The following is a 15,088-nucleotide window of genomic DNA, read 5'->3' as shown; positions in this document are numbered from 1 at the left end:
GACAAGCCAGCATATTTTTACCCAGAAGAACTAGGTTATCAGTTCAGCTTGCAGGACCCATTATGCTGCTCCCCACCACTGCCTCTGGAAGACAGAAAACCCTGACCTTAACCATCCACACAAGAGCGCAGGCTAACAGCCGCAGCCACCTAGCCCTATATCACAGAAGCAATGACTGACTTTTGTCAATTTGTTTTTCCAAGTTTTCATTTTTGCAATGTTCAGTGCATTGGTATTTCCACATCAGTTTGCAAAAATATTTGGGGGGAAAGTCCTCATTTATCCTAATGTAAAGATTTTGCAAGCAGTTCCCCCAATGCAACACATTTCTGCATGTTATTTCCAGAAATATATGCATTTTAATGCAGATTTGCCCTTAGTTTCTGCTTCCTTGTGCACTTTTCTTTTGGCTGGAGAACTGCATTTCAATATTTGGGAAAGCACAAACTTTGGAGGATAGCAGTGCTTTGGTTTGCATAGCGTCTTGGGAAGTATGAAGTACACAGGTTTGCTTTACAATGTGAACCAAACTGAATTTATCCCCTCCATTTCTACTCTGCACAGGTGTCACTGTGACTGAGCCACAATTCCCTGGTCAGAGGGGATCATCTGCCTACACACTTTGCAGCAAACCATTCTGATTTTCCAGGCTGCAGGCAAGCTAGTGGCAGAAAAAAAGGGCTACACTTAAACTAGTGGCCCTGAGCACCACCATCTCTCTCTGGTCTGCTGCAACACAAATGCCCACCCCCATCCCGGCCAAAGCCGTTGGCAACCTGAAATACTTGCACCACCGCGCAAGGGAATCTGCGTAGAAAAGTGTGAGGCAGGGAGGTAAGAAAGACCCTGCAACGCTGGGGGGCAGGAGATAGGCTGGGGCCAGAACAAAGCATTGCCTGGACTGAACAAAGCTCCCCTGTCTGCAGCCGCAGTTCAGATTCCAGGCCTGTTCTGTTGCCATGGAAACCGAGGCAGAAAGAGACTGCATTTCCCATCAAGGAGCACCAGAGTCCCTCCCGCCTTCCGCTCGCTCCTATAGGGACCTCTATCCTGCCGGGTCTGGGCACAACATCTACCCGTTTCCCCTCCTGTTGTCACCCCCCTCTCCCCTCAAAAGGAGCAGACTTTTGGAGACAAGAGGAATCCACGGGAGATGGTAGCTCCTTCTTCCCGCCACCACTCCTCTCCTCACATCCCTGCTTGCTGCACGCAGGACGTGGCAGCCTTTGGGGACCCCAGAAGGCCTAGACAATGCACTGCATCATTCCCAAGGCCCGCTGCCGGCAGCAGAAAGAGAAAGGCACACTCACGCACCCAGGGACCAGTCTCTGCTGATGGGCTGGGGCTGCTGCTGCTGCTGCCACCACGGAGAGCCAGGCAGAGATGGGAGATAAAGCTTCAGCTGCACCAGGCAGAGGAGACAGGCATGCAGGGGTGAAGAAGGGTAGACAAAAACCAGGGGCCTTGGCAAAAACTTCCCATGGCATCTTCAGCAACAAAGCGTGGCCCAGAGAAACAGCCCTTTTATTTGCAAATGCAGTCAAGAGTTGTAAAGGACATGCCTCCCTATTGTGCTCCAGACTGGGGCCTCAGGAATGGCTCATTACCCCACTGCCCTGAACTCCCTCTGTGTGTGCAGGTGCATGTTTGCAGCAGAGAGTACTCACCCTCCTATGTACTTGCCAGCCCAGTTCTGAAAGAGGACGGGGGGGGGGGAAATGGTGCCACCCAACAGCCCTGGGCATCTCATTGCCTTCATTGGCTAGGTGAGTTCCTTTCTCTGAAGTGGAGAATGCAGCCTCCCTCCCCCACAGCCAGAGAGGGTGGGTGAGGAACAAGTAAAAATGATCCCAGTCATTAGAACATAACAGATCTCTCTACTTACAATCAGAATCAAAACATGAGTGTTTGTGTTTGAATGGAAATGTGAAAGGCTATATTACTTGAAATGACCATCTTGGTTCCTTTGTTTGTGAATGGTGCACAATAGTGAGGCCCTCAACTTGAAATCTCACCACACAGGAGCAAAAACTAAGCAATTCATTGAAATGGCACAGAATCAGGGTTCATTCCAGTTTGCAGACTGATACGCAAGACTTGCGTGTCTCTTAAATAATTTGAAGGTTGTTGTTGTTTCAAGTTAACTTTTACAGAGTAGCCAGGATGTAAGGACTAACAGCAAAGGACGCATGCAGCCTGCTTTAACCAAAGCCTTCTAAACAAGAGGCAAAGCCTTCTAAACAAGAGGCAAGATCTCATCTTGAAGAACAGTAAAGGCTGCTGCCAGTGGAATGAAGGGTTTAACACTTTCTCCCTGCATTGCAGTCCTGATCAAAAACACCCCTCCCACAAGCTGCTGCCCAGGGCCACATTATTCCTGTAAAACAGAGAAGGACATAGACTCCAAAGTGGCAGTCAAGGGACATGGCCTCATGGATAACATTTCCAGCTGCTAGCTTCAGTCAAGTTTCTGCCCTTCCAGCACCAAAACCTCCAATGCAATTCTACTTCAGCATTAGTCAACAGAAAAGTTAACATTTCTGCAGATGAGCAATCCCCATCTCTTTCTCTCATTGGACTTCCTCTCAACAGACCTATAATCACAGAACCAAAGAACTGTAGAGTTGGAAGGGGCCCCAAGGGTTATCTCATCCAGCCCCCTGCAATGGAGGAATCAAAGAATCCCTGACAGATGGCCATCCAACCGCTGTTTAAAAACCTCTAAGAAAGGAGAGACCACTGGCTTCCAAGGGAGTGGGTGCAACTGTCAAACAGCTCTTACAAGCTAATTCCAGTGAGTCTTTGAGCAAATATGGGAATACTTGCCCAGCTTGAAACAGTGGACACACCTGCACAGGGGCACACTGGAAGCTGTACCAAAGGGCTGGCACACCTTTCTTCAATGGGGTCTCAGTATTCGTGGCTATGCCTCCAATTTCCCCAGGTGCAGGTGACTTGGGAACCTGGCTGGGCCCATCTGAGATCAACCCCCCTGGAGAAATCAGTGGAGTATTTCCACTGACACAGCTGTACCGGATATTTCAGTAAACTCAAGGATCCTGAAGGAGCCAAGTCTTGTTCTTCTGCAAAGTTTGTTTCCTAAGCCTGGCAAACTTTGAGGATAGTAACCTGCTCCCTCCTCCATCTTTTCCTTCAAATCTTGCCTTAAAACCCACCTTTTCTTCAAAGTCTTCAAGCACAATCTCCTTGTTCCCATCCTAGGCTGAGTACACAGACGCTCACATCCACAGTGTACATTTAAAGAACTCTTAAACAACTTTAACAGCCCTGGCTTCCCCCAAAGAATCCCAGGAACTGTGGTTTGTTGAAGGTACTGGGAACTGTGGCTCTGCAAGGGGTCTTTCAACAACTCTCGGCACCCTTAGAAAACTAGAGTTCTCAGGATTCTTTGTGGGAAGCCATAACTGTTTAAAGTGATATCACAGTGCTTCAAATGTAACCCTGATATAATGTTATGTTCATTTCCCCACTTTAACCCATGCTCCCTTCCCCTGTTGCTCCTCCTTTGCTGAAGATTACAACCACCTCCTCCTTGGGGAAAGTGACCTGTTCTCCTATCCTTCGTGATACACCATGCAAGTTCATTGCGCTGCAACAAAAACGAAGTGCACTTACATGCAGTTTGGGGGACTTTGACAACCTCCCAAGTGGTTTCCCCATCTTCCACCACCCCAAGTGCTTTAGGTCTCTTGCCATGCATAGAAGGATATGAGCAGAGGACATTTCCAGGGAACTTCATTAGCTGTGGGGCTTCCACATTGACACCCCGGGGACTCAGTTGAGGAATAATGGAAATATATCCTGACAATATTTTTACTGTCGCATTATCCATCTGAAAGCTGCTGCTCCACTGCTAAAGCTGGACCAAATGCTTGCCAAGGAAGAAGGGAACAGGGTGTGCAGGCCATTCTGGGGCTTTGTGGATCTATGCCGATTTGGCAAGTGCTTGGAAGACCAGAGATCACTCTGAGGGCCCGTACTGGGAGCCCCTCCAGGCAGAGCTGGATCTCCCCTCCCTGCCAGCCAGCCTTTCCTTGCCCGCTTCTGCACACCTGGAGTTAACAGGCCCGGCCAAGGAGCTTCAGGAGGTGAGCCAGAGCTTTGAAGTGGCCATGACAATGTGCCAGCGCTGGCCCCTTGAGAAGCAGCCCTGGTGCCCAAAGAGATGCTGTCTGAATAGCCGGGGCAGGCAGAAGCTGGCGAAGCAAAGTGAGGAGTCCGAAGAGGACCAGGGCAGGGTGAGGAATGAGTGCAAAGGCAGCTTGCCTTGTAAAGTACCAGCTGAGGAAGAGAAGGCCAAGCTCACCGTGGCTCAGGTCAGGACCCCCTCTCAGAGGAGAGGCACATGCTGCCTTACCCATCTCTGCCACAGCAGAAAGGAGGGGAGATAAGGAGGAAACCCACCCACCCCCAAAGCGAGGCGTGTTGAGAGGAGGGTCTCTTGGGGGAGCGCGTGAAAGAGAGGAAAGGCAGGGAGGGGGTTGCGGCTGGGTGCCCAGGTGTGTTTGGCAGCACAGCCCACCAAAGAAACTGGGGGGGGGGCAGCAGCTCTACAGGATGCAATGGCAGGACAGAGATGGCACAGGGAACAAGGCAGTTCCTATGGCAACCAGAGCCAGTCACATCCCCCTAGCCGCACACCCAACATACAAAGCTCGGGGCCTGGGGGGGTGCCAGTGGAGGGGGGACAAACTCCATTTTGTATGGCCAAATTTCAAGCAGACCCCTGCCCCCTCTCCGCTTTGCTGCTACGCTGCCCCCCCCCAAGCGTGACATCCCTGGTCTGCTGCTGGAGAAGAAGCAGCATGGTTTTTCCAGAGATGGATGCTGTTGGGTGTTTCTCACAGCTCTGCCAGTGGGGAGGGCAAAGGGAACCCCCATATCTGAAGGCCCCTCCCCTCCCCAGATGACAGGCAGCCCACACCGACAGGGCAGGTTTGCATCACTAGGAAGACCAGCCCTGATCAGAGTGGGAAGGGCAAATGGAGAGAGTGGGGTGTTCCAAGAGGGAGCCGCCTCCCTCCCAACAGAAGATGGACGGACAGAAAGACAGACAGATCCCCTCCCCTGTGAGCTCCAGAGGAGGGCCCTCCCCCTCCCTCCCAGAGAATGAGGAGGGGGGAACGCTGCTGTGGATGGGGCAGGCCAGGCGCCCCTCGCGCTCACTCCCTCTCTCTTGCCTCTCTCTGCGCCCCTCTTGCCAGCCCCGCCCCCCCGGCTCGCTACCTACCTCCTTTCCTACATATTTTCTTGTTGGGTTTTCGGGCGCATTCCTTGGAAATCCGTTTTACTGTAAAATGAATAAAAGACTACAAAATAACAGGAGGCTCCAGCGGACAGCGCAGGCATGCAATCCAGCCTCATTGTAACCCCACCAGTACCCCACCACCCACACCCTGTCCCCCCTCCACCCACAGCCTTTTCCCTCCCCCCACCCTTGGGACTGACCGCAGGAGGAAGGAGAGGGAGAAATTCAGGGTGGGGGTTGCTGCTGCTCTGGGAGAAAAACTCTGGAGCCAAGAAAAAGTGAGCTGGGAGGGGGGGGGAGAGGGGAGGGCACGCTAAGCAGGAAGCTGCCACCTCACCCATGGGGGAGGGGGAAAGGGGTCACTAGCCCTCCCCAGTGCTGCTCTGTACAGACAAAAGCCCCCCCCTGCCCTGCCTTCCCCAATGTCTCTATGGCTGGGCTTCCCCTCCCCTTGTGGTGAGGCTGAAAAAAGGTCCTTTCCATGCTGTGCTACTTACGGTTGGAAGAAGGAGAACCCCCTGGAAAGGAAGGGTTAATGCAGAAGGGCACCCAGCCTCACCACAAAGGGCCAGGCCCCCTTGCGCCTCCCCCCATGCAAGGCCTTGTCACTAACAGTGGCACCAGAGAGAGAGGGAAGTCCTGTAACTCAGCCTTGGTTTCTGGGGAGTTTCAGAAGCAATGCTGTCCCAGCAAGAAAGAGAAAGAGAGAAAGTAGGAAAGGGAAGAGAGGGAGAAAAAGAGAGACAGTCCCTACTCCCTGCCCTCTGCAGAATAACAGCACATGAAAAAGTGGGAGGGGGGAGAGAAAGAGAAAGAGAACAGAAAGGAGGGAACCCCAAACCAAACTCAGGGCCGAACCTGGCCGAACCTGGGTGCCCGGGAACCAGCCACTCGCCATGAAGATCTGCAGTCAGCCAGAGAGTTTTCTTTGTTTTTGTTTTGTTGTTGTTGTTGCAACACAAGAGAGGAGGCCGTGATGAGGATGAGGATGCCATGGCAGGAGAGGGGCATGACGGGCAGAGGCACAGCACACATGAGACAGAGAGAAAGGAGTGTACGCGGGAGAGAGAGAGAGAGAGAGAGGGAACAGGGAGAAAAAATGTCAGCCAGGAGGAGGGCACAATGCAAGCAGCATGGGCAGAGAGAAGCATCTCCACAAACAGACAGACATGCGTTGGGTGGCTGGGGAGGGAGGAGCAGGAAGGGAAGGGGGTCAACGCTGGCATGCTGCAACCGCATGAGACCAACCACCGAAAAACAGAGAGCCGCCGCGTCTCCTGGAGGCAACCCCGCTGGGGACTCACCATCCTCAGTGGGGATGTAGATGTTGAGGTACAGGCAGTCCTCATTGGGGTCCTGGATGTAAGTGGCCACAATGTCCAGGTTCGAGGTGAACCAGATGGGCAGCATGATCTCGGGGACGGCTGTGTGGATGTTCTGCGGGCACACCGGGGAGAAGTGTGTGGCGTTGCGGATCCCCGACCAGGAGGGGGGTGGCTCGGGGGGCATGAACCGCTTCTCCCCGATGGGGGGCGCTGCGTAGGGGACCCCCAGGTACTGGTCCACGGGCCCCAGGATCTCGCTGGGCAAGGGCACCCGCACGCCCCGCAGCTTCCCATAGTGCGTGTTGACGGTGGGAGAGTACGCCTGGCTCTCCATCTGCACCACGGCCGAGGCGAAGCTGAGGATCCACAGCGCCAGGCGGGCCTCCCAGCCGGTGGCAACTTCGGTCACTTGCAGAAAGGGGGAAAGGAGCGGTGGGCCTCGGAGGAGTGACCACCACATGGTCTGGGGAGGGTAGCACTGGAAGCCAGGCCTCAAGCAGATTCTTGGGGCTCACAGAACCCCCATGGCAGAGAGGGAAGGTTTTCTGAGAGGGGGTGCGTCGTCCAGAAGCAAGGCGGAGCAAGGCAGGCGGCAGCCAGCGGGTTCGTCTTCAGAGTCCTCGGTGTGCCCACGACGACCTCTCCCTTTTGGCAGGTGCTGCAGCTCCTCCGGTGCTGATGGTTCTGCGAGGAGGAAGAAAAGGACACACAGGAGTTCAATAGCCACGGCCTCGTTGGGGCTGACATCAGGCACTAAACATGCGCTATATTCCAACATATTTATAGAACTTGCTTTGAAGTCGTGTGGCAGCTCAAATACAATGCAGATATTAACTGTTAGGGGAAAATAAGTAAAACAGGGTAAGCTGCCATGTGAATGCAGCCTAAGATGCACTCTTGCTGATTATATCCCCAATCATTATACACGGCAGCGATGCCAACCTATCAGGAGGTCCATGCGCTACAATGAAAGAATTGGGACTTTAGCCTGGTGGACCTAACATTTGGATCTCCCGGCTGCTTCGTATCAGACAGGCACCAGACCCCCTCGACTGTCTTTTTTGCACCCTACTGAAGACTTTCCTTTTTTCAACAAGCCTTTTAAGTGGAGGCCCGTATCCTAGTCTGCAACCGCATTGGACTTTAAATGGATTGTGTTTTTATCGTTGATGTTTTTATTGATGCTTCTATAATTTTTTAAAATTGTTAATCGCTTTATAGAATCATAAGAGTTGGAAGGGACCCCCGAGGGCCCTCTGCTCCAACCTCCTGCAATGCAGGGATCTCAGCTAGATCATACATGACAGGTGGCCAGCCAATGTCTGCTTTGCGATAAACAAAATGGAACAAGATAAATAAGTAACGATAATTTATAGGTTCCAGGTTGGGTGGTGAGCAACCTTTCAGAGAAACAAACGCTGCATGCCCCCCGAGGAGTATGCCCCCAGCTCCCTCCACCTCTGAGTGGAAAGGGCAGGGCAATTCTGCTCAGAGCAGCAGAGGTGTAGTCCAAACAGGTTGGCCTGGTCAAGCAGAACAACCCCTGCAATGGCCGGAGACCACACTACTGCTTTGCCAGCCCAACCTGCCCAGGTGCCTTGAAAAGCCTATTATGGGGCTGGTTGGACCTATATAACTGTTGCCCCAGGCTTGGATCCTTCATCTGAGCAATGTAGGTATGAGAGGAGGTGCTGAGCCAGGGATAGGGAGCCTTCCTTTGGGGCTTCAAGGGAACAATCAGGAGGTTAAAATGTGCTCCTGGTTGTTCCTTTGCTGGTCTATGGTGCACTCCCACCCACATATCAGCTGAAGGGTTATGGGAAGTCACAGAAGTGCAGGGGAAGCTGCTTCTCCTCCCAGGATTGCTCCTTGAATTTCCAAGAAAACCAGAGGTTCAAAGAGGTTCAGGTGTTGCTGTGCTTTCAAGCCTGATTGCCAGGACTACAAAGTGCAGTGTGAGCCTGTTTTGAAAGCATTTTGAAAATAGTCCACTAATAGATCATTCCACATTCTGGCCCTAGCTAGTGGGAGAGACGGATTAGAATTAAAAAAGTAGAAGAGAGGCTTCAGGGTCCAAAAGATCGCATTTTTAAGGTGAAAACGGAAGCATATAAGCAAAAGAGTAAGGGTATAGCGACAAAGCATCAAGGTAACAAGTGAGTTAAGCAGTTGATTATGTGCAACAGCAGGGCAAAGAGGTACCACTGTACTCTAATCAGGTGCACCAACTCCTAGGGGTGGAGGGGTCTTTGACCCCTCAATATTTGCTGGCAGGGGGCCAGCCCTCCTCAATGTTGAGGGGGCAGAGGACGACAAATGCAGTGCGGTTCAGTGGCTGACTCCTCTTGAGCACAAGAGAGGATCCCTGCCACACTGGGCTCTGCACTGGGACTCCTCCCAATGCCATGTGTGCATGACATCATGCACATGCGACACAAGTCAGCCCCCCAATCTTGGGCACGACACAAACACTATCTGAACTGGTGGTGAATAAGCAAGAACTGGGGTGGCCTTAAAGTCACAGTGGACAGCTTAGTAAATATGTTGACCCAGTGTGTGGTACTTGCTTAAAAGAAATAGCACGTTTGGGATTATTAGGAAAGAGATTGAAAATAAGCTGCCGCACTTCTTGTAACTGCTTTTCTGGTTCCCATCCAAACCGATTTGCTTAAAGGTACATCAGAACTCTCTGTGTTCCTTGCTCCCCATTGTTACCTGGCTGCATGTTAAAGCCTTTGAAGAGCTCTGTTGTTAAACCAATGTCTATTTGTTTAACAAATATGCCACTTTTCACAGAGCTCACTTCTGAGTAGAAAGGTTTAGAATTACCCTGTAAGATTCTTTTAAAAAAGGTTCTCAGTTCCTCAATGAAGGCATGAGGAACAGTAGCATTAACACCCCACTCAAATACCTTTCATTAAAAAAAATCTCCACCTTTCCCTCTCCATCATTATCTGGCTGCATGCTTAAGGCTTTGAATAGTTCTTAAGCCAATCTATCTGTTTAACAAATATGCCACTTTCTCAGAAGTACCATATTTTTCGCCCTATAGGACGCACTTTTTCCCATCCAAAAATGAAGGGGAAATGTGTGTGCGTCCTATGGGGCGAATGCAGGCTTTCCCGGGCTTCCTCCAGCTCTGCGCCACCCTCCGGATCCCGGCGCAAAGCCGCGTGGGGCTCTGGAGGGTGGCGCGGAGCTGCCTGCACTCCAGGGCTTCCTGCAGCTCCGCGCCACCCCCCGGATCCCGGCGTGAAGCCACGTGGGGCTCTGGAGGGTGGCGCAGAGCTGCCTGCACTCCAGGGCTTCCTGCAGCTCCGCGCCACCCTCCCGATCCCGGCGCAAAGCCACGCAGGGCTCCGGAGGGTGGCGCAGAGCTGTCTGCATTCCGAAGCCTGGTGCGCGCTGAAGAGAGCCCCCGGGCTTCGCGCACCTCTCCACAAGCCTGGGGAGACCGGCGCGGCTCCCTAGGCTTGCAGATAGCAGGCTGTTCTGCAGGCTGGGGTCGGGGGAAGCTCAGGCTTCCCCGGCGCCTGCCCCGTGCCTGGGGAGGGAATTTTTTTCCCCCTTTATCCCCCCCCCCCAAAAATTAGGTGCGTCCTATGGGGCGGTGCGTCCTATGGGGCGAAAAATACGGTAAGTTGCACATAATTCAGTGGCACTTCGTTTTTCATAGGCAGGTATGGGGCAGCAGAGCAGAGATCAATAAAGACATTTTCAAGCTTGGCAGATCAGAGCTCAACAATAGAACTGAGATTGCTAACAATGTTTTTTGTCAAAATAAAAAAATTCCTTCCAGTAGCACCTTAAAGACCAACTAAGTTAGTTCTTGGTATGAGCTTTCGTGTGCATGCACACTTATCTGAAGAAGTGTGCATGCACACGAAAGCTCATACCAAGAACTAACTTAGTTGGTCTTTAAGGTGCTACTGGAAGGAATTTTTTTATTTTGACTATGGCAGACCAACACGGCTACCTATCTGTAAATGTTTTTTGTGACAGGCTGAGATGTACCTCTAATGCAGGGGTCCCCAAACTAAGACTCGTGGGCCAGATAAGGCCTGCAGGACTCGCCGCCCCTCGCCGCCTGCTGCCGCCGCCCGTTCTTACCGGTGCTGCGCTGCGCAGCTGCCCACTTCCGGGTCCGAGGAGCACCGGAAATAGCTTGTGCTCCTCTGACCCGGAAGTGTGCCGGAAATAGCATGTGCACATGCATATAGGCATGCGCTCCCCCACCCTCTGGCCCACTGCGTGATTGGTGCTGGAGACACCGGCCCGAGGCGTGGTAAATTTGCTGACCCCTGCTCTAATGCAAACTGCATTTTGGAACTATCCCAGGCAGCATGACAAAAAAACCACGAGCGTTAGCTGAGCACAGACAAGAAACAAGCCCCATCCCCAGCTGGGAATCACAAGTGGGGAGAGGTGCTGTTAAACAGAGGTCCTGCTTTCACACCTCCCATTAGGACATTTGATTGGCCACTGTGAGAACAGGATGAGGGACTACTAGACAAGTCCTCTTTGGCTGTGATGCAACAGGACCCCTGTTACGTTCTTATGGCAGTCACGAAGGCCTGAAACTTTCCCTGCTGACTCTCCTTAAGACAATTTCAGTAGTCTAATTCAGCATCTCTCATGGCTCAGTGGTCTCAGCTCACACATAACACTAAGTTATGGTTCATTAAACCTTGGTTTTGTACTATGTGTGGACACTTCCCAGTGGCCTAACCATGGTTTGTTTACTGCCAACAGACGTGACCTGAAGCTGTGGCTTGTTGTTTGCTTATGAACCTTGCTCTGCTTTAACTATGCCCTTCCTTTAACCATGCTTTGTTTGGTGCACCACCCCAAACGCTCACCAAGCTACAAAGTTCACAAGGCAAGAGTGGCCGGAAAACAAAACAAACTCTAGGGAAACAAGCCATGGTTTGTTTGACCATCTAGTTTCTTAATTTTATGAGCAAACCAGGGGTAGTTTCCAACGGTGCTCAGAATAGACCCATTTAAAACAAGTTTTTAGTGTTTGATGTTATATTGTGTTTTTATCATTTTTTTTGGGGGGGGGAGCCACCCAGGGTAGCTGGGGCAATCCAGTCAAATGGGTGACATATAAATAATAAGCTGTTATTACTATTTTAATGCATGTAAGTTGGTCATGTCCATTAATTTAAACAAGTTTACAGTGGTACCTCGGGTTACATACGCTTCAAGTTACAGACGCTTCAGGTTACAGACTCCGCTAACCCAGAAATAGTACCTCGGGTTAAGAACTTTGCTTCAGGATGAGAACAGAAATCGTGCTCCAGTGGCACGGCAGCAGTAGGAGGCCCCATTAGCTAAAGTGGTGCTTCAGGTTAAGAACAGTTTCAGGTTAAGAATGGACCTCCAGAACGAATTGAGTTCTTAACCCGAGGTACCACTGTATTCTGAGTGGAACTTGCACTGGATACAACCCCAGGGCACTGCTTCTTATTCTGCCTGAGAGTCTATTGCTTTTATTTAAAAATATGTATAGATCACTGTTATGATCAGAACACTTTCAAGGCAACCTGCACACAAATAAAAATGCAACTTTTAAAGAGTGATAAAAGAAAATGCAATACAAAACTTTCAAAACAACCATAACACTGATATAACCAGGAACAGCACGTACATATCTAGCATGGAAACAAAAGACACTTTTAGCAAATCCGTCAAGCAAAAGGAGTACAGTAAAGCAAAGGGAATAACACTTGTGAGAACAAGTGGCTATTCAAGGCCATTCTGAAATCCTGAAATGTGGCAACTTTACGCAGGTCAGCTAGAAGCGAATTCCAGAGCTGTGGGGTCAAAAAGCCTTCCTATTCCTCTCTGTAAAATGCTTTGAGAGAGACTTGACCTGAAAAGCAACAAGCAATTAACTGGAGTCAATCAATCAATGAACGAATGACCCAGGGGCAAGAGAGATGTATTCTGTACATGCTCATATGCCTTCAGCATAACTCTGTAAGTTTCAGGGCTAATCCTGCCAGCTGAGTTTAAACCACTATCCACAGTTTTGCACTAGGCAGAGTTTGCAATGTGTTTGCATGGTTCGCAATGTGATGCATGGTTCGCACCAACGAAACTGAATCCATGAGGACTCAAAAGGAAAGCACCTAGGGCTGGAGGGGTCGGACACAACCACAGCTCAGAGCCCCCACAAAAGCAGCTCCTGGTGGGTTCCTACATATCTTATTACCTTGCCTCTAAGTTTTGCACATGGAGGGGTCTCTCCCTAACCCACTGTTCTGATCATTATTCCCCTGGATCATTTTTACCGAACAAACAGCTTTAGTTACAGGTAGGTAGCTGTGTTGGTCTGCCGTATTCGAAACAAAACAAAACAAAAAATTCCTTCCAGTAGCACCTTAGAGACCAACTAAGTTTGTTATTGGTATGAGCTTTTGTGTGCATGCACACTTCTTCATGAAAGCTCATACCAATAACAAACTTAGTTGGTCTCTAAGGCAGTGTTTCCCAAACTTGGGTCTTCAGCTGCTTTTGGACTACAACTCCCACCATCCCTAGCTAGCAAGACTAGTGGTCAGGGATGATGGGAATTGTAGTCCAAAAACCTCTGGAGACCCAAGTTTGGGAAACACTGCTCTAAGGTGCTACTGGAAGGATTTTTTGTTTTGTTTAAACAGCTTTAGTGTTCCACAAGGATAACACAATTTAAGCACTTGACTGGCTTCACTCAGGTGTCTGAAGGTACAATTAGCATCCTTAACTTCACTTTGGAACCAGCCCAGTACCTTCTTGCTCACCTCCCCCGTCACTCGTTAAATGAGGTTTTTGGCCTGTGTCCTTAGTAAGTCCAAATCTCAGATGCAAACATCATGTTCTTCCACCTTATATTTTAGATAAAAGCTTCGCCATGCCAGGATATATATATATATATATATATATATATATATATATATATATATATATATATATATATGTATGTATAAAGATCTCTGAATCTGGCAGTGTGAGATGTGTTCCTGTGAGACTTTGTGCTTTACAGAGATGCCAGCCAGGACATGCAAAGCAGATCAAGTGACACATCTTAAAGCTTATTAAGTTATATATTTTGGAGCTTGGGCAGGAAAGCATCCATCAGTCTACATCAGACAGTGGCTCACCAGTCCAGAAAATGGAAACTTGGTGCTTGGTTTCTTTAGTTTGTAGGAAGAAACTGTTCAAAGGAGTCACTAAAAAGAAAAAAAAAGGCTTCTGATAGGATAGGTATTTTCACTCTGCGCGAACTTTATCCAACTTACGTCTTCTTGAGTTGGAATTTTATAGATGGGGAGGAGCTGGGATTTTAAAACCTCTTAAAAATGAACACTGGCCTACCTGCAGTACTGCAGTTGTAAGGCATGCCAAGATAATGCACATGACGTGCACTTGGGGAAAGCACCATATATTGATAGCCAGAGTAGCATAGTGGTGAGTGCTGGGATAGAACCCTAAGAACCTAATAAGAGCCTGCTGGGTCAGGCCAATGGCCCACTTAGTCAAGCGTCCTGTTCTCACAGTCGGTGACCAGATGCCTGTGGGAAACCTGCAAACAGGATTCGAGCACAAGAGCCGCTCTTCCCTCTTGTGGTTTCCAGCAGCTGGTAATCAGAAGCCTTACTGCCTCCCGCTATGAAGGCACAGCCTGGCCATCAGGGCTAGCAGCCATTGAAAGCCCTCTACCTCCATGAATGTGTCTAATTCTCTGTTAAAACCACCTAGGCTGGTGGCCATAACTATGCACCACACAAAGAATCCTTTCTTTTATCCACCCTGAATCTTCCAACATTCAGCTTCATTGGATGTCCCCAACTCCTGTCATTATTCTCTAAACTAAAAAGTTCCAAACACTGCAACCTTCGTTTATAAGAGAGCTGCTCCATCCCCTTGATAATTACGCTTGCCGTTTTCTGAAGCTTGGGAAAGCAGAGAAATCCCTGCTCAGCTATGAAGTTCGCTAGTTGGCCTTGGGCCAGCTGTTACATCTCAGTCTAACCTACTTCACAGGGTTGTTGTGAGGGTAAAATGGAAATGGGGTGGGTGGGAGAACCATTTATGCCACCTTAAACTCCCTGGCAGAAAGACGGATAGAAATGCTGTAATAAAAGAAATCAATAAATAGACAAATAAACATGAATATTATTACTGATGACGATGGCAATGGCCCATATTCTAGGCCCTGCCATGGGCCCTCATTATCTGCCAGCTCAACCCCTCCTCTCTGGGAGGCACCTGGCGCAACCATCCCTCTCAATACCAGGGAAGCAGTGGAACCAGGTCAGTGTGACAACTTCAAGAACAATTACAACAGAAAGTAAACACACCTGCCTTTGGCAGCCCTGGCGATAAGGGGGAGGGGAAATTCATTGATCTGGGAAGACATGGGGTGGTGCAGAGTTTGGATGGGTTGGGCAGGGAGATGCCAGCGAGACAACCAGTCTGCTTAGACCGGCAATGCCAAACCTCACCT

General features: G+C 50.0%; 1 protein-coding gene across 6 annotated transcripts in view; it reads right to left on the bottom strand.

Annotated features, from left to right (window-relative positions):
• NLGN3 (neuroligin 3) overlaps nucleotides 1–15,088 on the bottom strand; it is a 63,694-nt gene that overhangs the window by 24,572 nt on the left and 24,034 nt on the right. For 4 of the 6 annotated variants that reach the window (XM_083486364.1, XM_083486360.1, XM_083486363.1 and 1 more), the window contains exon 2: nucleotides 6,574–7,278. In XM_083486364.1, coding sequence (XP_083342490.1) covers nucleotides 6,574–7,054 — 481 coding nt within the window. In that variant the 5' untranslated portion in view covers nucleotides 7,055–7,278. Of the gene's footprint in view, nucleotides 1–5,251; nucleotides 5,312–6,573; nucleotides 7,279–15,088 lie in introns of all 6 variants that reach the window. The other 2 variants (XM_083486359.1, XM_083486362.1) reach the window with 1 other exon arrangement.

Source organism: Podarcis liolepis (genome assembly GCF_965112155.1).
Source record: "Podarcis liolepis genome assembly, chromosome: Z".
Lineage (NCBI taxonomy): Eukaryota > Metazoa > Chordata > Lepidosauria > Squamata > Lacertidae > Podarcis > Podarcis liolepis.
The sequence above is the reverse complement of the archived record's forward strand: the minus strand, read 5'-3'. Positions and strand labels throughout refer to the sequence as shown.